This window comes from Rhineura floridana, chromosome 11 (genome assembly GCF_030035675.1).
Source record: "Rhineura floridana isolate rRhiFlo1 chromosome 11, rRhiFlo1.hap2, whole genome shotgun sequence".
NCBI lineage: Eukaryota > Metazoa > Chordata > Lepidosauria > Squamata > Rhineuridae > Rhineura > Rhineura floridana.
In genome coordinates, this window is record NC_084490.1 from 12047948 (window position 1) to 12074519 (window position 26572).

The window sequence follows — 26572 nt, forward strand, 5'->3', positions numbered from 1 at the left end:
GTTTTCCATATTTCTTGACAATTTTTTGTCAAACTTTGGTCAGATTCAGTCTCAGTAGCTTATAGCAACTCCATTGGTATGCCATCTGTTCCTGGTGATTTGTTTCTTCCAAATGCAGACGATACCATACTACTAGCAGAAACCAGTAATGATCTGAAACGAATGCTGAGGAAAGTTAAAGAGGAAAGCACAAAAGCAGGACTACAGCTGAACATCAAAAAGACTGAAGTAATGACAACAGAAGATTTATGTAACTTTAAAGTTGACAATGAGGACATTGAACTTGTCAAGGATTATCAATAGCTTGGCACAGTCATTAACCAAAATGGAGACAATAGTCAAGAAATCAGAAGAAGGCTAGAACTGGAGAGGGCAGCTATGAGGGAACTAAAAAAGGTCCTCAAATGCATAGATGTATCCCTGAACACTAAAGTCAGGATTATGCAGACCACGGTATTCCCGATCTCTATGTATGGATGTGAAATTTGGACAGTGAAAAAGATAAGAAAAAAATAAACTCATTTGAAATGTGGTGTTGGAGGACAGTTTTGCAGATAGCATGGACTGCAGAAAAGACAAATAATTGGGTCATAGAATAAATTAAAGCAGAACTATCACTAGAAGCTAAAATGATGAAACTAATTTTATCATACTTTGGAAACATAATGAGAAGACATCATTCCCTAGAAAAGACAATAATGCTGGGGAAAACAGAAGGGAGTAGAAAAGGAGGAGGACCAAAGAAGAGATGGTTTGATTCCATAAAGGAAGCCACAGACCTGAACTTTCAAGATCTGAACAGGGTGGTTCATGACAGATGCTCTTAGAGGTCACTGATTCGTAGGGTCGCCATATATCGTAACTGACTTGAAGGCACATTGGATTGGATTGGACTGTGAAACACCAACCCAAATTGTGTTTGCATTTTTACACATTTGTAGGGCAGTACAATATCTCAGAGAGGAGGTCAGGTCTCCTGCTCCCCTAGTGCATTCACTGTAGCTGCCCAATTTCCCTGCTTTTTATAGTTTGATAGAAATATCTGTGGGCTATAGGTACATTCTTAAACTGTAAGTGTTTTTTGCTTATTAGTGAATATGTGCTTCATTTTTTTGTTACGGAGGGAAAGATCTTTCAATGTCTGTAGTCGCAGAGGCTCATTTTTCCAGTTCTCTACATCTCTGCAGCTATTATTATATAATAGAATTATATCAAATTAGAATTATATCAAAGATTAAGGGTTTTCTGAGGGGGTGGGAATGGCTGCGGCCAGCCAACTAGGCAGCTCTCTCTAAGAGGAACTCCCCTGCCACAGGTATATAGGATCAGCAGAGGAAAATATCACATCATGTGTGGGGCAGGTATGTGTTGTTGGGGCAAAATGGTCTCCTGGGCTGATGGGATGGAGTTTCTGCATCCCTGTTCTAACACTCTTAAACTGATCTGTCTCTCCTACTTTTAGATGGCAAGCAGGCATTTATATCCCATTGGGACAAGTCTGATGGGCAATGGTTTGGGATGATGGGAGTTGTCCTTAAACAACATCTGGAGAGCACCTTGATGGCTATACCTATGCATTACATGATGCTCTTTTCCTCTCATGTGGTCTGGGGGTGCACTTCCTGCTCTGCAAGATGTGCAATATATGGAAAAGGCAGCATGCACCATAATGAAGGGATGGTACAATACTGTTTCCCAAGGTACGTTATTTCAATGGTAACATTGTGTTGTTGTTGAGAGACATATTCCCAAGATTCATTCCGGCTAATCATAAAAATTGATTTAAAAAATGCAGCTCAAACTTATGAATGGCATTAAAGCTCTGGGCTGCACAGACACACACCTGCAGAATTTCTTTATGGTCCTTTCTGTTCTTCCCTCTATCAGAATCCTGCGATGAACACCAATATAAGGTCCAGACAGCAATGTTCTTTACCCACATTTCTGACACCTCACTTGTGGCAAGGTTTCTGCTGGATCAATTGAAGCTTTGACTCCCGCTAAGGTACAGAAATGGGAATGGTTAGCAGGGCAAAAGAAGACTTTGGTGGGGATGTAAAGAGATGGATTTGAATGGGTGTCATCCGGGGGGGGGGAGAGACTGGGCTTCTTCAAGGAAAAGTTGCTAGATAATTATAAAATTATTGTTATGTGTGTATGTGAGTGTGTGCGTGTTCAGAAACAAAGAAACTGCCGTTTTGGAGATAGAGGCAGACAAAGAGCAACTCTGAGCTCTGGAAAGAAGCTTCTATGGGGCTACCTATTTGGGGGATCTGATGTAGGACAGCACATCTGTTGTTCCTGTGTTTCAGTTGCCTGCCTCTACCTATGCTCAATACATTCAAATATCGTAGAAATACTTAAAGTCTCCAGTCATTTCTTCCTCTGTGGGAAATCCGGGCAAGACTTGCCCACGGAACATGTCACCACTCAGGAGATTGGACAATGTATAAAATAATACATACCCATCAATATTCTATTGGGGGGGAAAAACAACCCAAACCCTCCAATCATCACCAAAGCATATTTTGAAAATGCACAGAGCAGACCTGTGATAGGTCCAGAGATTAGTCTGGGATGGACATTGTCCTGCTATATGATTTTAGCTAAGCAGATCTCAGCTATGAATCGGAGACTGTCTTGGGATGCAGTCATAAGCGTAGGAAGTATATGTGGGTTCCATAAACAGGGCACAATGTGAAATAGCCATAATGCCATTTGCTCTGGGGGCAGGCAGGAAAGAAATAAGATTGTTGTGTGCGGTTTAAGAGATTGCAGACACCTCTATCATGACTCAACTTAAGGCAGAAAATATCTAGCTAGAGTAGGGATGCTAAGGGAGGCTCTTTCATCATAGGAACAGAGGAAGTTGCTTTACACAGAAGTCCATCTGCATCGGTCCATCTACCATCTGCCCTGACTGGCAATGGGTCTCCACTGTTGAAGACAGGGATAGCTTCTAGCCCTATCTGGAGATGCTGAGGACTGAACCTTAGACCTTTTGCACATAAAACATGTGTTCTACTACTATGTTTCTGAAAACCAGTTGCCAGAAGCATCAGGAGGGGAGAGTGTTCTTGCACTCAGGCCCTGCTTGCAGGCTTCCCCTAGGCACCTGGTTGGCCACTGTGAGAACAGGATGCTGGACTAGATGGGCCACTGGCCTGATCCAGCAGGCTCTTCTTATGTTCTTATGTACTGAGTCAGGGCCCTTCCTCTATCATGTCTTCCCATCTAACAATGCTGAAAGGAATTGCAAAGAGAGCATCTTTTGGTGTGCTGATAGCTTGCGAGTGGTCCAGGATATTTGTCTGGTGTTTCGTCAGTGACATGAGATGTTGTCTTGATGGCTGAAGAATCTGTCTGCTTGCGTTTGGAAGATGATGCCCCTGAGATCTAGAATGAGGTCAGCAGAAATGGTCTGTTGTTGGATTTTACAGATTGGATTTTGGAAGCAGAAAGACCTGTCAGTTGACTCATTTGGGGGGACTTGATGCATGACTAGGGGTTCTGCTGTGTTATGCAAATTAGGTGTTATGTGGACACTACAATCCGCCAATACTTTCTCATCCAAAGGAAATGAAAACAGGTAGCCTTGCCCCTTGGACTCATCATCATCATCCTCGTTTCCACAGAGTTAATATAATTTGAGTTGCATGTACACTTGGCACTATAACAGGATTGCGTAGCCAGTGGTGACAGAGAGGGAGGAAATTTCACTGGCACAGCAGTAGGAATGAGGAAAGTAATCTGGTTGCCTTGTAATGTGAATCTACCCAATTTGCACATTCCAAACCAATATGCAAACTGTAACACAGTCAAAATCTGCAGTTCTCTGAATTTTATGATGCAGCTCTCCAATGACAAAAACATACAAAAATCATAAAACCATAGAATGGTAGAGTTGGAAGGGGCCTGTAAGGCCATTGAGTCCAACCCCCTGCTCAACGCAAGAATCCAAATTAAAGCATACCAGACATATGTTATTGAAAATAACCTGCAAAAATGCACTTAATTACGTTCAATATCTTGCAAAAATATTTTGTTAGGCAAAGCTCTATCCAAATGTGTATATTTTTATATGTTTATAGTGCTATTGGTTGTAGAAGATGGGGTTAGGTGGGGAGAAGCAGAATGGGACATTGGAGAATATTCTTAGATATTTTTATAATTGTTATGTTTGGTTTCTTTTATTTATGCTGTTATGTTATGTACATTGTTGAGGTATTTTTCCTTTAATTGTACCAAATATGAATTGTACATTATATATTGTGTATTGATTTTTATGTTGTAAACTGCCCAGAGAGTTTCGGCTATGGGGCGGTATAGAAATTTAATAAATAAATAAATATTATCCTAATCTGTATCTGTATTTGATTTGAAATTGTTGCCATACGTTTTTATTCTTGATGTTTTTATAATGTTTCTACTGTTAATGGCTTTGGGATATTTCATGGGATGAAACTCATAAAGGAAATAAGTAAATATTGGGAGAAATATGAACAAAAATGCTGATGAATTTTCAGGAGGACTTAAAAAAATTCCACACTTTGAAGCAGAAATGTGGCAAATTAAAGTTAACATTAGAAAATAAGAACAGAGAAATCAAAATTGACAGGTTCATCCAACCCTAATTAGGAGGTAATATTTACAGCAATGGTAAATGAACATTATTGCCCCAAAACAATCTGAAGCAAATTTTTCATGACTACATCTTACACCTCATAATTATACTGCTATGAGAGTGGCTGTACACTATAGCCAGCATGGATTTTTCGCATTCCACAATGTTGAATTGAAAATACCTTCCCAGGCCATTCTGATGCTTCCCATAATCTCATTTCAAAACAAAACCTTACAAAACTGTGAGTCCTGAAGACAGAAATGCTTGCTTAACAACCCTGTAAATTTCCATGGCGATACACAAACCAGTCAGAGAGAATCGAGAGTTCAAAGTGTAAAACGAGAGAGGGAATAAAAACAGACCCCTGCTGACCTTCTTTCTGTCAGAGTTCTCATAATTTGTTGAAATTAATTAAAAATCAGCCATGTTCACAGAGTACTTGTAATCTTATTCCTGATCTTGCCCCATACTCTGACCTTCATTTTCTGCAGTTTGAAAGTTAAAAAAATTGCATAGCTGATTTTTAATTAATTTAAGAAATTGGGCATTACAGTCAATAATAAGCCCGGGCATTCTCAATAAGAACCAACTGTCAGTGTTCTAAAAGCCAGACTCACAGATGCTTGGCTTGGCTAATCAGGGGGCCACACCCACCCGGACCTTTATTTCACTTGGGACAGTCATGGCTTCCCCAAAGAATCCTGGGAAGTGTCGTTTGTGAAGGATGCTGAGAGGAGCCTCTTATTCTCCTAACAGAGCACCAGCGGACAGACTGGTTTAATAGTCAGCCGCTCTGAATGAAGTTCTTTGAGGGGAATAGAGCATCTCCAAGCAACTCTCAGCACCCTTCACTAACTAAAATTCCCAGGATTCTTTGGGAGAAGCCATGATTGTCCAAAGTGAAATCAAGGCCTGGTGCGGATGTGGCCAGGGACAGCTTTGGTTTAAATTTGGGTGAGAGACTGCATGTGCCTGCTGTAGAATAAAAAGGTGGGGAAAACAATAACGCTGTTCAAAATGTTTTCCTTTTAGAAAGGAAAGAGACTTCCCCTCTGCCCACCCATCCAATCTCCTCTCCTCCCCCTTTCTCCCTCACCCATCCCTGCCCCTTCCTCCAGTTCAGTTTCACCTATCCTAAACATGATTGTACCTCCTATACCCTTCTTGCTCCTTCCCTACTCCTCCCCTCCCCTCCCCGTCTTCCCCCCATGGTCAGTTTTACCTATCTTAAGCATGATTGCACAGAAGTAAATCCCATTGAACTCAATAAGCATGCAAATAATCAAATCAGCCAATCCCTCCTCCTACCTCCCACCATTTCCCTTTTGCCCCTTTCCTCCCCCTTCCTTTGACCCTCCCCCTCCCTTCCAATCACTATAGCTGTCCAATTTCCCTCCTTTTTAAAGTTTGATAGAAATATCTGTTGGCTATAGGTACGTACTTAAACCACAAGGTGGTTTTTTTTGCCTGTTAGTGAATTTATATCAAAGCAGAACATCAAGTTGCATTTGAGGTATAATCACATATGATCTGAAACATGGAGGTAAGGGGAGGACAGCTGGTATAGCACAGTGGGGTGGAGAGCCTGGCTGGGAGTCCAGAGTTTGTGAGATCAAATCCCCACTCGTGTCTCCTGGGTGTCAAGGGCCAGCTAAAGATCACCCCACAGTGAGTGGCTCAGGGGTTACGTGCCCTGCCACCGGTGCAGCCGTGGGCAAGCTGCATAGTGCCAAGGAGCCCAGTTGTCCCCCAGCTGGTAGTTGTGAACAAGAAGGGGCTGGCTTGTGTAGCTGTGGCAAGCTGAGCAGGCCCTAGCCAGCAGGGGAGGACTAACCTCAGAGGGAGGCAATAGTAACTCCCCTCTGAACACTGCTAACCATGAAATCCCTGTTCATAGGGTTGCCATAAGTCAGGATCGACTTGAAGGCAGTCCAAGGGGAGGATTGCCCTCCTTCTCCACTTAAATGTGAAGCCCACTTAACTTTTGTCTTTCAATAGAAACAGGCAAACTTACAGCATGTAAATTATTATTATTATTGTTATTGTTATTGTTGTTGTTGTTGTTGTTGTTGTTCTATGTTTATCCTGCCCTTCCTTTCAGCAGGAGCCCAGGGCAGCAAACAAAAGCACTAAAAACTTTAAAACATCATAAAAACTAACTTTAAAACTCATTAAAACAAAACAGTTTAAAAACATTACTTTAAAAAAGCATCTTCAAAGATTAAAAACATTATAAAAAATAAAGTTTAAGAACATCTTAAAAAGCACTTCCAACACAGATGCAGACTAGGACAGGTCTCAATTTTAAAAGGCTTGTTGAAAGAGGAAAGTCTTCAATAGGCACCAAAAAGATAACAGAGATGGCGCCTGTCTAATATTTAAGGGGAGGGAATTCCACAGGGTAGGTGCCGCCACACTAAAGGTCCATTTCCTATGTAGCACAGAACAGACTTCCTGATAAGATGGTATCTGCAGGAGGCATATAAATGCTTATGATACATATGTATTGCATACTTCCTGTTTGCATACACTGTTGATTCTGTTATCTGACCACAGATGGATTGGGCCAATGGGACTGCCATCAAGGAATTCATTTTGTTGGGATTCGGAGTTGACCAACAGAAGCGGCTCCTGCTCCTCATTTTTTTCACCATTCTCTACGTGCTCACTTTGACAGAGAACATCATCATCATCACACTCGTGCTTCTAGATGCCCACCTGGCCCAGCAACCCATGTACATCCTGCTGAGCAACTTCTCCTGGCTGGAGATGTGTTATGTGAGTTCCACAGTGCCAAGGATGCTCTTTGACCTGTCCTTCCCAGGCGGGGTCATTTCCTTCCAATCCTGCTTCCTCCAGTTTTACATCTTCTTCTCCCTTGGCTATACTGAATGCTTCTTTCTCTCTGCCATGGCCTTGGATCGGTATTTGGCCATCTGCCACCCACTGCACTACCCACAAATCATGACCCAAAATTCTTGCTATGTCCTAGTGGCTAGTTGCTGGGTCCTTGGCTTTCTGTGGTACATCGGACCAGCGTTTTTGATCTCTGGGCTGTCCTTCTGTGGCTCCAACATCATTGATCACTTCGTATGCGACTCTGGTCCAATTTTAGCCCTGGCTTGCCCCCCACTGGGGTATATCCCTCTCCTGTGCTACATCGTTGTAACCTCTGCCGTTGTGGTCACTTTCCTCTTCATTGCGATTTCCTATGCATGTGTCGGTATTACTCTTGTGAAAACCTCCAGCCAAACCAGACGTATCAAGGGCTTCACCACTGTGTCTTCTCACCTAGCAGTGGTGACGCTCTTCTACGGCTCCGTAGCGACTATGTACGTAGGACCCAATGGAGAAAACCAGGCTCAGATCACCAAGGTAGTGACTATATTTTACACTGCCATCACCCCTGTGCTTAACCCACTGATCTACTGTCTCAGGAATGATCAGATGAAGGAAACACTGGCAAGGTTCTTGAGAAAGAAGGGGGTGATGTAGGAAAATGGAGATAGTCTATTTGAGGGAGGGAATATTATTTGTTTGTTTGTTTATTTATTATGCTTATTAGAAGCCTATAAAATTCTCTAGGTATTCATACAATGAATTTTAAAAGACAACAACACAACAAAGGAAGTACTACAGGCAGCAACAGCAGCAACAATGGCAACAGAAGCAGCCGCAAGAACAACAACTCAAGGTGTTACTTTTAACCTATAAAGTACTAGTTGGCTCAGGATCTTGCTTCCTAATGGAAAATATTCCCCCTTATGTACCCATACTCAAAGGCAGGTGTGTGCAGAAGGTAGGTTAGGATCTCTTAGCAGATCTCTGGGTGATTTACAGTAGTGTAGCAAGGGTTTCTGATTCACAATGGCTAAATGATAGCAACAATAAAAAATGACTTTTCCTTCCTAACTTAGGCTGCTAAAATAAAGAAAGCAAACCAGGAATGAACAGTTGTGTGAAGGAACTGTGGGCTCGGTTCGCATCCTGCTACTGAAAACAAATTCTTCAGGTCAGAATGTATTCAGAGACAGCCTGCTCTTTAATTCTAACTGTACATCTTTTGCCCCTGCCTCTGGTTGGTAGGTCGGGGTTCTAGCAGCACGCCAAGTACATCTGACAAGCCTGAAGTCTGAACACCCTTGCTCTAAGATCATGTATAGAGACCCTTCTCCATGTGCTTATGCAATCTAAGTTTTGGGGGCAGGACACAAGATAGAGGGCCTTTTCTGTAATGGCCCCCTGGTTATAAAGTGTTCTCCCTAGGGAAGCCCACATGGTACCCACATTGCTGTTCTTTTAGTGCCAGGTTAAGACTTTCTTGTTTTCCCAGTCCTTTTAAGATGTGCTTGTAAGTCCCTGTGGTCTAGTTGGTGGTCCCCCCTCCACTATATCCTCACAACAACCCTGAGGAGAAGGTTAGGCTGAGAAAAGCTGATTGGCCCATAGTCACCCATGGAGTTTCATGGCTAACTGGGGATTTGAAGTCAGATCTCCTAGGTGCTAGCCTGACCTTCTAACCTCTACTCCACACGGTCCCAAATATTTGGGGTCTTTATGCTGGCCGTCTCTTAAGCGTATTGCAGTTTTATTATGGTGTGCTTTTACTGTTGTGGTTTTATTATCTTTTTATTTGTACAGTGCCTAGGCCAGCCTTTCCCAACCAGTGTGCCTCCAGATGTTGTTGGACCACAACTCCCATCAGCCTCAGTCAGCATTGCCAATGGTCAGGAAAGACGGGAGTTGTGGTCCAACAACATCTGGAGGCACACTGGTTGGGAAAGGCTGGCCTAGGGGATTTATTTTATGAGACACCTCTGAAATAAATAAAGAAAATGAATAAAGCATAAACCCCACACCAGTATTTTAAAAACCCGTAATCACAAAACCATGAAGCACACAACAAGAACTAAGAGTAACAGGGAAAAAATACAAGAACTAAAATCACCAACCCATACCACAGGAACTAAAAAATGGAAATGGACTGCCTTCAAGTCAATTCTGAGTTATGGCGACCCTATGAATAGGGTTTTCATGGTAAGCGGTATTCAGAGGGGGTTTACCATTGCCTTCATTTGAGAGACAGTAAATGGCCCAAGGTCACCCAGTGACCTTCATGATTGTGTGGGGATTTGAACCCTGGTCTCCCAGGTTGTAGTCCAACACTAACCACTATGCTACACTACATGGCCTTTAATGGCCAGGAAGAACAGAAATGTCTTAGGCTGTGTACACATGAACCCATTTGTGGCAATAACTTGTAGTTTTTCTTAATCCAGAAATGTTTGTGCTCATCCTCAACATGCTGCTTTCCAGATCCTGGTGCTCACAAGGATGGGTGTGGTTACTTGATACTCATGTGAAAACCCTCTTCTTGATTAGGGTATCCATGCCTTTCTGTCCCTGCACATGCCCCAGGTGCATGAAGAAGAAAGTGATTATTGTGATCTTAGTATACTCCCTCTCTCAATATCATTGGGCAGGTGTGGATACACACACACCCCATTGCCATGACTGCCTACATCTGTTTGCATCTGTTTTCAAATGGACACACTGTGTGGAGCCCAGGGGTGTTGAGCCCAGCCTCTCTCCAGAGGATCAAGGAGGGGGAAGGCATGAGTTGCAGGTGCCTCAGCCGTCAGCGGGCATGGACGATCCAGCTGTTGTTGAGTCTAGCCCAGACCTTGAGGAAGAGAGCGAGCTAGCCACCCCGCCAGTTCCCACGGATGGCCCTGCCCCTCAATGGGCCAGCGCTCAGCCATCAAGCACCCCCACGGAGCCGTTGGGGGAGGATTCCGAAAGAGCAGTAACTCCTCCTGTGCCAAGCAGTATCCCAGAGATGCCCGATGCTTCCCAGCCCTTTGCTTCCCCACCTGCAGATAAGGACCCTGTTCTGTATCAAATAGGAATCTTACGCTATCAGTGGACAAATTCATCTATGCAGCTCAAACCAAACGAGCCAACCCTGTTCTCCGAAAGGCCAATCCAAAAGATATAGTCTGTTTAGCTGATTAATTATCCTGAACCTTTGTATATAGCATAAAAGTTTTAACCATGTATTTTATTACTTTCCTTTGCATTTTATCCGAAATATGGGTCTTTGACCGTAAATAAAGAAATTTGAATTTGACCCTGTTCTGTCGGATGAGCCCATGGAGACTCGCCCCCCTTCACCACGCTCACGACATAGGGAGAAGCAGAAAGGGCAGAGGGCATGTGTGCGAAGGAGTGAGAGGTTACGCTCTAAGACCTCTCCTATTTAAGACAGCCGCGCTGTGAATGGGGCATTGAGTCAACTTTCATCACACGTTGCAGAGCATGTCTAGAGGGTAGTTAGGGACTTGCAGTAAGTTAGCATATGGTCTTTTCTATGAGGCGCTCAGCCTTTGATGTATCCATTATGTTAATAAAGCAAAAGTTCCTTGCACCCTCATCTCCAACTCGTGATTCCCACTCTGAACCAGACATGCTGCGGGGTAATGCAGAATCAATCTGCAATGAGCTTTAATTTTCAGAATGAAACCAGTCCCTCAAAAAGCACTTTTCAGGGGTAAAAAATATTAAATACATCTATACAGATCGTGTGTAGAAAAAGCAAGTACTTAGTCTTCATTGATTGTAGAACAAAATATTATCTGAGTGGAGCATTAATCTGACTCCCAAGAGACAACCATGTCCTTGCCAATGTGAGTGGATTTGATGGGGTCAGCTTCAGTGGCAGGGCCAGCCCAAGATGATGGTCAAGATGGCAACGCCCACTGCAATTCCATGTACAGAAGCGAAGTGGGGGTAGAGCTGAATCTTCATTCAGCACTGGCAATGAAACAGCAGCGGAAGGCAGATTGCTCAGTAAAGTCTGGACTGAAGGAACAGGTTAAACACACAGATAGAGGGCCTTTTCTGTAATGGAACTATAGGAACTAAATTTCCAACCCATACCACAGGAACTAAAACACAGTCTTTAATAGCCTGGAAGAACAGAAATGTCTTAGGCTGTGTACACATGAACCCATTTGTAGCACAAACATGCCCTTTGTCTTAATCCAGAAATGTTTGTGCTCATCCTCAACATGCTCCTTTCAATCTAGATTGATTCCAGATCCTAGTATCCACAAGGATAGGTGTGGTTGCTTGATACTCATGTGAAAACCCTCTTCTTGATTAGGGTATCCATGCCTTTCTGTCCCTGCACATGCCCCAGGTGCATGAAGAAAGAAGTGATTATTGTGATCTTAGTATACTCCCTCTCTCAATATCATTGGGCAGGTGTGGATACACACACACCCCATTGTCATGACTGCCTACATCTCTTTGCATCTGTTTTCTTTTTTTTTTTTACAATAATTTTTATTCAAATTTTCATAAAACATACAAAACAAAATCATAAAACATTCAAAGACAAAAAACAAAACAAAACAAAAATGATTAAACAAAAAAAATAAAATGTTGACTTCCCATTTGTCACATATCAAATCAGTTATAGGTCTACAATATATAACAATCCTGTCTCTTAAATCATATTATAAAATCACTTTCCTCCAGTAGTTATCTTAATTAATCATCAAATCTCATAAACATTACTTTATTCTTTCCACAAAAAGTCAAAGAGAGGTTTCAATTCTTTAAGAAATATATCTATCAATTTTTCTCCAAATAAACATGTCAATTAATCCATCTCATTAATAATTATAATAATCTTATTGTCATAACCATAGTCCAAATAAACATTTCGATTAATCCATCTCATCAGAATCTGTTAGGTCCAATAATTTCAATAGCCATTATTCCATTATCCCTATTAGTTCCATCTTCCATCTTCAATAGTCCTGTTAAGTCCAGTAATTTCAGTGTCCAATCTTCCATTATCAGTATTCCATAATAATCTTGCTGTTGTAACCATAGTCATATAATAAGAGTCTGATGGGAATTTCCTCTATCCCAAATATTTTCTTGCCATCCATTCTGAATAAGTTGCTGAAATACTGTTGTAAAGTCATATCTGTGTTCTTCTTTTTTACAAAATGCACTGGCTCATCTCTTAAGAGTTTTTCCCTTGTCACATGGCTGCTGTTAATTCCATAGATTTTCTCTATATCAAGCTCCATCACATCATTCCAGTCCAGAAGATTATCCAAGCCATTGATAACTTTATCTCTAATATCTTCATTAATTTCTTCAGAGATAACGTTAAATTCCAAACAGTAGATTTTATTTCTAAAATCCATAAACTCCAGATCTTTTTCCAATTCCACATTTGTTCCAATCTCCAGGGCTTGTATCTTCCCTTTATTTTTTCTTTTCTCATCTCTGATCTCATTCTCCTCTCTCACAGGATCCCCTATTTCTTTAAGCTCCTGCGTCATTTTGCTCAGTTCAATTTTCAGCTCCTTACTACCCTGTCGCAGGGTTTGTTTCGTTATCTCAATCTCATCCATTATTTCTGAAACATAGTTACTTCCAGATTCTCAGCCACTTTCTTGATTGCCATTTTTAAAACCACGAAAACAAAGCAAAACAAAAATAAAGAAGAACCACTTCTTATTTCAGCAACAATTGGGTTAATATTCCAGGCTTGATGACATCACAGTATAAACAGAGCAACCTGCCTTATCTCTCTATGTTCAAGAATGCAAAACAAATTTAGTTCCCAGCATCAAAACAGTTAGTGGCGTCGTGAAGAAGCAGATTCGTCAAAATAAAATAGACCCAAAAGAGAATAGTCCCAGACAATATAATATTCCTCGGAATAGAAATCAGGAATAGAAATCCCTCTTCTGTTTATTATCTTTAGAATGCACTTCCAGGACAGCTTTTTGCGACAGAAACAGAGATAAGCTGTTAATTTCGTGAATAACAGAAAAGAGTTATATCTCACCCAGAAGTTGTCCAAAGCCGATCAATCTGACAAATCTCCTTTTGCTGTAACAATTTAAACCAAGTAAAAAAAAATAATAGAAAGAAGGGTGCTTGCCTGTTAGTCCGTTCTCTCTTTAAAGAAAAGATAAACGTATCGCTTAAGCAGATAGAGCTTGTTAGAAAGTCCGTCCGGCATTGTTGGCTGGACCTTATCTCATAAATTAATGAAATCCAGTCCTCCCAACAAAAACAGGCTTTTGAGGTTGATCTCTACGTTTCTCCCTGTCCGGGAGAAATTTCATCAGTCAAAAAAAAAAAATGTTCTGAATGATTTATATCTGAATAAGCTTCTTTTGAGGCGGGAGCCCGTCCCAAAAGCAGGCACAAGCGAAGTCACCCTTCCCGGAAGTCTGTTTTCAAATGGACACACTGCGGGGTAATGCAGAATCAATCTGCAATGAGCTTCAATTTTCAGAATGAAACCAGTTCCTCAAGAAGCACTTTTCAGGGGTAAAAAATATTAAATACGCCTATACAGATTGTGTGTAGAAAAAGCAAGTACTTAGTCTTCATTGATTGTAGAACAAAATGTTGTCTGAGTGCAGCATTAGTCCAACTCCCGAGAGACAACCATGTCCTTGCCAAAGTGAGTGGATTTGATGGGGTCAGCTTCAGTGGAAGGGCCAGCCCAAGACGATGGTCAAGATGCCAATGCCTTCTGCAGTTTCATGTACAGAAGCAAACTGAGGATAGTTAAAATTTCATTCAATGACACGATGAACAAAATCTTCATGGCAACGAGACAGAGCAGGAAGGCAGATTGCTCAGTAAAGTCTGGACTGATGGAACAGAGTCTGGCTGGTCATTCCTTTGTCAACTAGATTGCTCATCAGCTTGCCAAGGAGGGTTGGAGAGCTCTCTAATGAGGGTTTGAGGAAGGAGACACAGAACCCCCTCCCAGCTTAGGGGAGGTGTGCATGTGCAGGGGTGTGTGTGTGTGTGCATGTGTGTCCATGCACATCTGTGTGTGTGAGACAAAGCAATGTTTTGCCGTTTGAGAAAAAGGCTACTTCCAGACAATTGCTAATTTGGGGGTACAATTCAACCCTAATTTAGGTTGCACAATTAAAGTCATTTTGATGATCTTGTACAACAAACTCGGCCCAACCCTCCAAAATGGATTTTTATGTAATAAGAAAAATGATGGGGAAATGCATTGGAAAGTGTGGGCTAATAGCAACATAGGATGATACAATATAACCTACATGCATACAAATCAGAATCAATGCTTAACAAACAGTGAGGTTCTGTAACTTCTGCATGCATTTTGTGCAACAGATCAGGATGAATGCTCCATAAGCAGGTCATGGGAAAACAGAGAGAGGGGGGACACTGAAGGAGCTAGAGGCTGAGAGCACCTTGGGGTTCAGAGTGCCTCTATCTGAGGCTCTGTTGCCACAATTCCAGTCTTGTCACCCCACCCAATGAACATTCACAGGGTATGTGGTGTATATACTGTATGGAATCCGGAGCTATGGTGCTTTCTCTCCTTTCGTGTTAGGTGGGCCAGGAGGAGGAATCTTTTTCACCCAAAAGCTGCATTCCCTCCTGGGCAACCTTCCGGGGGCCACATATCAGTGGTGACTGGGGTCACAGGCAAAATTGGGTGGAGAAATCAATGTAAATCCTACCTGTTTACGGTAGGCTAGTTATTCACAGAGTCCTTCTCTACCCTCCATCCAGGCAAGCAAGAGGTATTATGAAAATCCAAGGACGAATTGCAGCCAGGTGGGGAAGTAGGGGTGGTGAAGGGTGTGGCCTGGAGAGAGGCCTGAGGGCCAGACAGAGAGGCCTGGAGGGCCATATTTGACCCCCCCGGCTGAGATTCCCCTTTCTTCTTCTATGTTTGTGAACATCTGCAATTTTACCACTGCAATCTGGTGCACTATCATACAAAAAGAAAAAAGAACAAGATGAACACCTGCTTTCTAAGGAGAAACAAAAAAGAATGAATACGAAAGCCAAAACTTACTCTCATCTCATTCTTTCAGTTATCAGTTGTTCTTACATCTTAATGACGCTCCAAAGCACCTCTCTCTAACCTCTCAATAGGCTGCAAAAAAACCTGACATGAAATTATACAGCCATGGGAGTGACTATATACTATAGCCAGCATGGATTTTTCACAAGCCACCATATTAAACCGAAAATACCCCATGCCATTCCGCTGCTTCCCAAAGCTCATTTCAAAACAAGATCTTACACAGCATATAGTCCTGAACTCAGAAACACTTGGTTAACAGCCCTCTACGTTTTAATGGTGATACACAAAACACTCAGAGAGAACGCAGACTTCAAAGTCTAAAATCTAAAACAAGAGTAAAATAATCCAGACCCATGTTGGATTTTTTTCTGTCATAATTTGTCAGTGGTTTTATAATTTCCTGCATTGAGCATGGGTTGGACTCAGTAGCCTTATCGACCCCTTCCAACTCTATGATTCTATAAAATTAATTAAAAATCAGACATGTTCACAGAGTGCACGTAGTCCTATTACTGACCTTGCCCAATGCTCTGGCCTTCACCTTCTGCAGTTTAAAAGTTAAAAAATGCATGGCTGAGTTTTAACTAATTTAAGAAAATTAACATTGGAGTCTAGAATAGCACAGGCAGCCTTAGTAAGAACCAGCTGACAATGTTCTAAAAGCCAGACTAACAGCTGTTTGGCTTCACTAATCAGGGGGCCACACTCATGCCAGACATTTATTCTACTTCAAATAGTCATGGCTTCCCCTAAAGAATCCTGGGAAGTGTAGTTTGTGAAGGGTGCTGAGGGTTGTTAGGAGACTCCTATTCCCGTCACCATATGCTCAGAGGCAAATTCTTCCAAGCTACTCAGAAAGTCCCCCTCTAGGATGCACACCTTAATGTGGTGAGAGGGTTTGAGAGGGTTGAAGAAGCTGAGAGCAATGCCATCAGGAGTCTAGACCAAGAGCTAGACTCCTAGCAGGGGCAACCAAGGCGAAATGGTCAAAGCTGAGACACCAGACAAAAATGCATCCAAACTCAGAGGAAGGCAATGGTAAACCACCTCTGAATATCTCTTACCATGAAAACCCTATGAAGTGAATATCCAAAATGCCACACTATGTGAGCTACTGGGGAAGAACAAAGGACAAGTAAGAGTAGCGCTGTGACCATTGACGCAGCTGGGCCAAAGCCAAAAGGAAGCCCAGAAGCTGATGTGCAGAGGAGACAAAGGAGAGTCTGGAGTTGTACGACACACACAATAGGAACATGGAATGGGAGAAGCATGAACCAGGGAAAGTAAGAAATTGTCAAGTAAGAAATGGATCGTATCTACATTACAATACTTGGTGTGAGTGAATTAAAATGGACAGGAATGGGACATTTTCAATCAGGCAACTACAAAATATTTTATGCAGGAAATGAGAAATTAAGAAGAAATGGAGTTGCTTAAATAGTGAGAAGTGATGTAGCAAAAGCAATTAGGAACTACAACGCAAGGTCTGAGCGGGTGATATTATACAGCTACAAGAGTGGCTGTATACTATAGCCAGTGTGGATTTTTCACATTCCGCAATGTTAAATTGAAGATACCCCCATGCCATTCTGATGCTTCCCATAAGCTCATTTCAAAACAAAATCTTACACAGCTTATAGTCCTGAACTCAGAAACACTTGGTTAACAGCCCTCTACGTTTTAATGGTGATACACAAACACTCAGAGAGAACCCAGACTTCAAAGTCTGAAGTCTAGAACAAGAGCAAAATAATCCAGACCTATGTTGGATTTTTTTCTGTCATAATTTGTCAGTGGTCTTATAATTGCGTTTGCATTTTGACAAATTTGTAGAGCAGTACAATATCTCACAGAGGAGGTCAGGTCTCCTGCTCCCCTGGTGCATTCACTATAGCTGCCCAATTTCCCTGCTTTTTATAGTTTGATAGAAATATCTGAGGGCTATAGGTACATTCTTAAACTGTGTTTTTTGCTTATTAGTGAATATGTGCTTCATTTTTTTGTTACGGAGGGAAAGATCTTTCAATGTCTGTAGTCGCAGAGGCTCATTAATCCAGTTCTCTACATTTCTGCAGCTATTTGCCATTTTTTTTGAAAAAAAATCCTCATGAAACTTTTTCAGCATTTCAGTGCAATTTTCTCCTAATGAACACATTTTTGCAGGGAGTTTTGACAAATGTACACATTTTGCAAGTAATTTCTCATCCTGTAATGCATTTTATATGTTATGCTCCCTCAGATATCCATTCTTATGCAGACTGTCCCCTAACACATGCATTTTTGTATGCATTGTTTGGTTGGCAGTGCAAACTTCAAATGAGTATGAATTTGGAAGGATGGCTGTGTTTTGGTTTCCTGTTGTTTCAGGAAGTGCAGATTTGATAAATTCAGCTTCAAATGCAAACCGAATCAAATTTCTCTCCCATCCCTAGTTCTGGTAGGGTCTGCCTATCAAACATTGGTGGCTCCTATTTTGTCCTCAGAATTATATCAAAGATTAAGGGTTTTCTGAGGGGGTGGGAATGGCTGCGGCCAGCCAACTAGGCAGCTCTCTCTAAGAGGAACTCCCCTGCCACAGGTATATAGGATCAGCAGAGGAAAATATCACATCATGTGTGGGGCAGGTATGTGTTGTTGGGGCACAATGGTCTCCTGGGCTGATGGGATGGAGTTTCTGCATCCCTGTTCTAACACTCTTAAACTGATCTGTCTCTCCTACTTTTAGATGGCAAGCAGGCATTTATATCCCATTGGGACAAGTCTGATGGGCAATGGTTTGGGATGATGGGAGTTGTCCCTAAACAACATCTGGAGAGCACCTTGATGGCTATACCTGTGCATTACATAATGCTCTTTTCCTCTCATGTGCTCTGGGGATGCCCTTCCTGCTCTGCAAGATCTGCAATATTTGGAAAAGGCAGTGTGCACCATAATGAAGGGATGGTACAATACTGTTTCCCAAGGTATGTTATTTCAATGTTAACATTGTGTTGTTCTTGAGAGACATATTCCCAAGATTCATTCCAGCTAATCATAAAAATTGATTTAAAAAATGCAGCTCAAACTTATGAATGGCATTAAAGCTCTGGGCTGCACAGACACACACCTGCAGAATTTCTTTATGGTCCTTTCTGTTCTTCCCTCTATCAGAATCCTGCGATGAACACCAATATAAGGTCCAGATAGCAATGTTCTTTACCCACATTTCTGACACCTCACTTGTGGCAAGGTTTCTGCTGGATCAATTGAAGCTTTGACTCCTGCTAAGGTACAGAAATGGGAATGGTTAGCAGGGCAAAAGAAGACTTTGGTGGGGATGTAAAGAGATGGATTTGAATGGGTGTCATCCGGAGGGGGGGAGAGACTGGGCTTCTTCAAGGAAAAGTTGCTAGATAATTATAAAATTATTGTTATGTGTGTATGTGAGTGTGTGCGTGTTCAGAAACAAAGAAACTGCCGTTTTGGAGATAGAGGCAGACAAAGAGCAACTCTGAGCTCTGGAAAGAAGCTTCTATGGGGCTACCTATTTGGGGGATCTGATGTAGGACAGCACATCTGTTGTTCCTGTGTTTCAGTTGCCTGCCTCTACCTATGCTCAATACATTCAAATATCGTAGAAATACTTAAAGTCTCCAGTTATTTCTTCCTCTGTGGGAAATCCGGGCAAGACTTGCCCACGGAACATGTCACCACTCAGGAGATTGGACAATGTATAAAATAATACATACCCATCAACATTCTATTGGGGGGGGGAAAACAACCCAAACCCTCCAATCATCACCAAAGCATATTTTGAAAATGCACAGAGCAGACCTGTGATAGGTCCAGAGATTAGTCTGGGATGGACATTGTCCTGCTATATGATTTTAGCTAAGCAGATCTCAGCTATGAATCGGAGACTGTCTTGGGATGCAGTCATGAGCATAGGAAGTATATGTGGGTTCCATAAACAGGGCACAATGTGAAATAGTCATAATGCCATTTGTCCTGGGGGCAGGCAGGAAAGAAATAAGGTTGTTGTGTGGGGTTTAACAGATTGCAGACACCTCTATCATGACTCAACTTAACACAGAAAATATCTAGCTAGGGTACGGATGCTAAGGGAGGCTCTTTCATCATAGGAACAGAGGAAGTTGCTTTACACAGAAGTCCATCTGCATCGGTCCATCTACCATCTGCACTGACTGGCAATGGGTCTCCAGTGTTGCAGACAGGGATAGCTTCTAGCCCTATCTGGAGATGCTGAGGACTGAACCTTAGTCCTTTTGCATATAAAACATGTGTTCTACTACTACGTTTCTGAAAACCAGTTGCCAGAAGCATCAGGAGGGGAGAGTGTTCTTGCACTCAGGTCCTGCTTGTGAGCTTCCCCCAGGCACCTGGTTGGCCACTGTGAGAACAGGATGCTGGACTAGATGGGCCACTGGCCTGATCCAGCAGGCTCTTCCTATGTTCTTATGTACTGAGTCAGGGCCCTTCCTCTATCATGTCTTCCCATCTAACAATGCTGAAAGGAACTGCAAAGGGAGCATCTTTTGGTGTGCTGATAGCTTGCGAGTGGTCCAGGATATTTGTCTGGTGTTTCGTCAGTGACATGAGATGTTGTCTTGATGGCTGGAGAATCTGTCTGCTTGCGTTTGGAAGATGATGCCCCTGAGATCTAGAATGAGGTCAGCAGAAATGGTCTGTTGTTGGATTTTACAGATTGGATTTTAGAAGCAGAAAGACCTGTCAGTTGACTCATTTGGGGGGACTTGATGCATGACTAGGGGTTCTGCTGTGTTATGTAAATTAGGTGTTATGTGGACACTACAATCCGCCAATACTTTCTCATCCAAAGGAAATGAAAACAGGTAGCCTTGCCCCCTTGGACTCATCATCATCATCCTCGTTTCCACAGAGTTAATATAATTTGAGTTGCATGTACACTTGGCACTATAACAGGATTGCGTAGCCAGTGGTGACAGAGAGGGAGGAAATTTCACTGGCACAGCAGTAGGAATGAGGAAAATAATCTGGTTGCCTTGTAATGTGAATCTACCCAATTTGCACATTCCAAACCAATATGCAAACTGTAACACAGTCAAAATCTGCAGTTCTCTGAATTTTATGATGCAGCTCTCCAATGACAAAAACATACAAAAATCATAAAACCATAGAATGGTAGAGTTGGAAGGGGCCTGTAAGGCCATTGAGTCCAACCCCCTGCTCAACGCAAGAATCCAAATTAAAGCATACCAGACATATGTTATTGAAAATAACCTGCAAAAATGCACTTAATTACGTTCAATATCTTGCAAAAATATTTTGTTAGGCAAAGCTCTATCCAAATGTGTATATTGTTATATGTTTATAGTGCTATTGGTTGTAGAAGATGGGGTTAGGTGGGGAGAAGCAGAATGGGACATTGGAGAATATTCTTAGATATTTTTATAATTGTTATGTTTGGTTTCTTTTATTTATGCTGTTATGTTATGTACATTGTTGAGGTATTTTTCCTTTAATTGTACCAAATATGAATTGATTTTTATGTTATAAACTGCCCAGAGAGTTTCGGCTATGGGGCGGTATAGAAATTTAATAAATAAATAAATATTATCCTAATCTGTATCTGTATTTGATTTGAAATTGTTGCCATACGTTTTTATTCTTGATGTTATAATGTTTTTACTGTTAATGGCTTTGGGATATTTCATGGGATGAAACTCAAAAAGGAAATAAGTAAATATTGGGAGAAATATGAACAAAAATGCTGATGAATTTTCAGGAGGACTTAAAAAAATTCCACACTTTGAAGCAGAAATGTGGCAAATTAAAGTTAACATTAGAAAATAAGAACAGAGAAATCAAAATTGACAGGTTCATCCAACCCTAATTAGGAGGTAATATTTACAGCAATGGTAAATGAACATTATTGCCCCAAAACAATCTGAAGCAAATTTTTCATGACTACATCTTACACCTCATAATTATACTGCTATGAGAGTGGCTGTACACTATAGCCAGCATGGATTTTTCGCATTCCACAATGTTGAATTGAAAATACTTTCCCAGGCCATTCTGATGCTTCCCATAATCTCATTTCAAAACAAAACCTTACAAAACTGTGAGTCCTGAACACAGAAATGCTTGCTTAACAACCCTGTAAATTTCCATGGCGATACACAAACCAGTCAGAGAGAATCGAGAGTTCAAAGTGTAAAACGAGAGAGAGAATAAAAACAGACCCCTGCTGACCTTCTTTCTGTCAGAGTTCTCATAATTTGTTGAAATTAATTAAAAATCAGCCATGTTCACAGAGTACTTGTAATCTTATTCCTGATCTTGCCCCATACTCTGATCTTCATTTTCTGCAGTTTGAAAGTTAAAAAAATTGCATAGCTGATTTTTAATTAATTTAAGAAATTGGGCATTACAGTCAATAATAAACCCGGGCATTCAATAAGAACCAACTGTCAGTGTTCTAAAAGCCAGACTCACAGATGCTTGGATTGGCTAATCAGGGGGCCACACCCACCCGGACCTTTATTTCACTTGGGACAGTCATGGCTTCCCCAAAGAATCCTGGGAAGTGTAGTTTGTGAAGGATGCTGAGAGGAGCCTCTTATTCCCCTAACAGAGCACCAGTGGCCAGACTGGTTTAATAGTCAGCCGCTCTGAATGAAGTTCTTTGAGGGGAATAGAGCATCTCCAAGCATCTCTCAGCACCCTTCACTAACTAAAATTCCCAGGATTCTTTGGGAGAAGCCATGATTGTCCAAAGTGAAATCAAGGCCTGGTGCGGATGTGGCCAGGGACAGCTTTGGTTTAAATTTGGGTGAGACTGCATGTGCCTGCTGTAGAATAAAAAGGTGGGGGAAACAATAACGCTGTTCACAATGTTTTCCTTTTAGAAAGGAAAGAGACTTCCCCTCTGCCCACCCATCCAATCTCCTCCCCTCCCCCTTTCTCCCTCACCCATCCCTGCCCCTTCCCCCATGTTAGTTTCACCTATCCTAAACATGATTGTACAGGAGTAAATCCCAATGAACTCAATAAGCATGCAAATGAACAAACCTGCCCTCCCCTACTCCACCCTCCTATATCCTCCTTCTTGCTCCTTCCCTCCCCCTCCCCTCCCCTCCCCTCCCCCTCCTCTCCCCATGGTCAGTTTTACCTATTTTAAGCATGATTGCACAGAAGTAAATCCCACTGAACTAAATAAGCATGCAAATAATCAAATCTGCCAATCCCTCCTCCTACCTCCCATCATTTCCCTTTTGCCCCTTCCCCCCTTCCTTTGACCCTCTGCCTCCCTTCCAATCACTATAGCTGCCCACTTTCCCTGCTTTTTAAAGTTTGATAGAAATATCTGTTGGCTATAGGTACGTTCTTAAACCACAAGGTGTTTTTTTTTTTTTGCCTGTTAGTGAATTTATATCAAAGCAGAACATCAAGTTGCATTTGAGGTATAATCACATATGATCTGAAACATGGAGGTAAGGGGAGGACAGCTGGTATAGCACAGTGGGGTGGAGAGCCTGGCTGGGAGTCCAGAGTTTGTGAGATCAAATCTCCGCTCCTGTCTCCTGGGTGTCAAGGGCCAGCTAAAGATCACCCCACAGTGAGTGGCTCAGGGGTTACGTGCCCTGCCACCGGTGCAGCCGTGGGCAAGCTGCATAGTGCCAAGGAGCCCAGTTGTCCCCCAGCTGGTAGTTGTGAACAAGAAGGGGCTGGCTTGTGTAGCTGTGGCAAGCTGAGCAGGCCCTAGCCAGCGGGGGAGGACTAACCTCAGAGGGAGGCAATAGTAACTCCCCTCTGAACACCGCTAACCATGAAATCCCTGTTCATAGGGTTGCCATAAGTCAGGATCGACTTGAAGGCAGTCCAAGGGGAGGATTGCCCTCCTTCTCCACTTAAATGTGAAGCCCACTTAACTTTTGTCTTTCAACAGAAACAGGCAAACTTACAGCATGTAAATTATTATTATTATTATTATTGTTGTTGTTATTGTTATTGTTGTTTGTTGTTGTTGTTGTTGTTCTATGTTTATCCTGCCCTTCCTTTCAGCAGGAGCCCAGGGTGGCAAACGAAAGCACTAAAAACATTAAAACATCATAAAAATGAACTTTAAAACTCATTAAAACAAAACATTTTAAAAACATTACTTAAAAAAAGCATCTTTGAAGATTAAAAACATTATAAAAAATAAAGTTTAAGAACATCTTAAAAAGCACTTCCAACACAGATGCAGACTAGGATAGGTCTCAACTTTAAAAGGCTTGTTGAAAGAGGAAAGGTCCATTTCCTATGTAGTGCAGAACAGACTTCCTGATAAGATGATATCTGCAGGAGGCCCTCACCTGCAGAGTGCAGTGATCGACTGGGTATATAAGGGATATAAATGCTTATGATACATATGTGTTGCATACTTCCTTTTTGCATACACTGTTGATTCTGTTATCTGACCACAGATGGATTGGGCCAATGAGACTGCCATCAAGGAATTCATTTTGTTGGGCTTTGGAGTTGACCAACAGAAGCGGTTCCTGCTCCTCATTTTTTTCACCATTCTCTACGTGCTCACTTTGACAGAGAACATCATCATCATCACACTCGTGCTTCTAGATGCCCACCTGGCCCAGCAACCCATGTACATCCTGCTGAGCAACTTCTCCTGGCTGGAGATGTGTTATGTGAGTTCCACAGTGCCAAGGATGCTCTTTGACCTGTCCTTTCCAGGCGGGGTCATTTCCTTCCAATCCTGCTTTCTCCAATTTTACATCTTCTTCTCCCTTGGCTATACTGAATGCTTCTTTCTCGCTGCCATGGCCTTGGATCGGTACCTGGCCATCTGCCACCCACTGCACTACCCACAAATCATGATCCAAAATTCTTGCTATACCTTGGTGGCCACTTGCTGGGTCCTTGGCTTTCTGTGGTACATCGGACCAGTGTTTTTGATCTCCGGGTTGTCCTTCTGTGGCTCCAACACCATTGATCACTTTGTATGCGACCCTGGTCCAATTTTAGCCCTGGCTTGCCCCCCACTGGGGTATATCCCTCTCCTCTGCTACATCGTTGTATCCTCTGCCGTTCTGGCCACTTTCCTCTTCATTGTGATCTCCTATGCATGTGTGGGTGTTACTCTTGTGAAGACCTCTAGCCAAACCAGACGTATCAAGGGCTTCACCACTGTGTCTTCTCATCTAGCAGTGGTGACGCTCTTCTACGGCTCCGTAGTGGCTATGTATGTAGGACCCAATGGAGAAAACCAGGCTCAGATCACCAAGGTAGTGACTATATTTTACTCTGCCATCACCCCTGTGCTTAACCCACTGATCTACTGTCTCAGGAATGATCAGATGAAGGAAACACTGGAAAGGTTCTTGAGAAAGAAGAGGGTGATGTAGGAAAATGGAGATAGTCTATTTGAGGGAGGGAATATTATTTGTTTGTTTGTTTGTTTATTATGCTTATTAGAAGCCTATAAAATTCTCTAGGTATTCATACAATGAATTTTAAAAGACAACAACACAACAAAGGAAGTACTACAGGCAGCAACAGCAGCAACAATGGCAACAGGAGCAGCCACAAGAACAACAACTCAAGGTGTTACTTTTAACCTATAAAGTACTAGTTGGCTCAGGATCTTGCTTCCTAATGGAAAATATTCCCCCTTATGTACCCATACTCAAAGGCAGGTGTGTGCAGAAGGTAGGTTAGGATCTCTTAGCAGATCTCTGGGTGATTTACAGTAGTGTAGCAAGGGTTTCTGACTCACAATGGCTAAATGATAGCAACAATAAAAAATGACTTTTCCTTCCTAACTTAGGCTGCTAAAATAAAGAAAGCAAACCAGGAATGAACAGTTGTGTGAAGGAACTGTGGGCTCAATTCGCATCCTGCTACTGAAAACAAATTCTTCAGGTCAGAATGTATTCAGAGACAGCCTGCTCTTTAATTCTAACTGTACATCTTTTGCCCCTGCCTCTGGTTGGTAGGTCGGGGTTCTAGCAGCACGCCAAGTACATCTGACAAGCCTGAAGTCTGAACACCCTTGCTCTAAGATCATGTATAGAGACCCTTCTCCATGTGCTTATGCAATCTAAGTTTCGGGGGCAGGACACAAGATAGAGGGCCTTTTCTGTAATGGCCCCCTGGTTATAAAGTGTTCTCCCTAGGGAAGCCCACATGGTACCCACATTGCTGTTCTTTTAGTGCCAGGTTAAGACTTTCTTGTTTTCCCAGTCCTTTTAAGATGTGCTTGTAAGTCCCTGTGGTCTAGTTGGTGGTCCCCCCTCCACTATATCCTCACAACAACCCTGAGGAGAAGGTTAGGCTGAGAAAAGCTGATTGGCCCATAGTCACCCATGGAGTTTCATGGCTAACTGGGGATTTGAAGTCAGATCTCCTAGGTGCTAGCCTGACCTTCTAACCTCTACTCCACACGGTCCCAAATATTTGGGGTCTTTATGCTGGCCGTCTCTTAAGCGTATTGCAGTTTTATTACGGTGTGCTTTTACTGTTGTGGTTTTATTATCTTTTTATTTGTACAGTGCCTAAAGCAGCCTTTCCCAACCAGTGTGCCTCCAGATGTTGTTGGACCACAACTCCCATCAGCCTCAGTCAGCATTGCCAATGGTCAGGAAAGATGGGAGTCCAACAACATCTGGAGGCACACTGGTTGGGAAAGGCTGGCCTAGGGGATTTATCTTATGAGACACCTCTGAAATAAAGAAAATGAATAAAGCATAAACCCCACACCAGTATTTTAAAAACCCGTAATCACAAAACCATGAAGCACACAACAAGAACTAAGAGTAACTGGGGAAAAAAATACAGGAACTAGAATCACCAACCCATACCACAGGAACTGAAAAAATGGAAATGGACTGCCTTCAAGTCAATTCTGAGTTATGGCGACCCTATGAATAGGCTTTTATTGGTAAGCGGTATTCAGAGGTGATTTACCATTGCCTTCCTCTGAGAGGCAGTAAATGGCCCAAGGTCACCCAGTGAGCTTCATGGTTGTTTGGGGATTAATCCAACACTCTAACCACTATGCT

At 42.2% G+C, this 26572-nt stretch overlaps 2 protein-coding genes across 2 annotated transcripts; both read left to right on the plus strand.

Moving 5' to 3' along the window:
- Positions 1-7180: 7180 nt before the first annotated feature.
- On the plus strand, positions 7181-8119 carry LOC133366693 (olfactory receptor 11G2-like). The gene has a single exon (XM_061590087.1). It carries the CDS (start codon positions 7181-7183, stop codon positions 8117-8119), a length of 939 nt encoding a protein of 312 aa, XP_061446071.1.
- Positions 8120-23977: 15858 nt separating this feature from the next.
- On the plus strand, positions 23978-24916 carry LOC133366493 (olfactory receptor 11G2-like). Its single transcript, XM_061589663.1, has one exon. It carries the CDS (start codon positions 23978-23980, stop codon positions 24914-24916), a length of 939 nt encoding a protein of 312 aa, XP_061445647.1.
- The last annotated feature ends 1656 nt before the right edge of the window (positions 24917-26572 follow it).

What these genes read in the sequence shown, in the direction of transcription:
- LOC133366693 (XM_061590087.1), top strand. Translation starts at nt 7,181, where the DNA reads ATGGATTGGGCCAATGGGACTGCCATCAAGGAATTCATTTTGTTGGGA.
- LOC133366493 (XM_061589663.1), top strand. Translation starts at nt 23,978, where the DNA reads ATGGATTGGGCCAATGAGACTGCCATCAAGGAATTCATTTTGTTGGGC.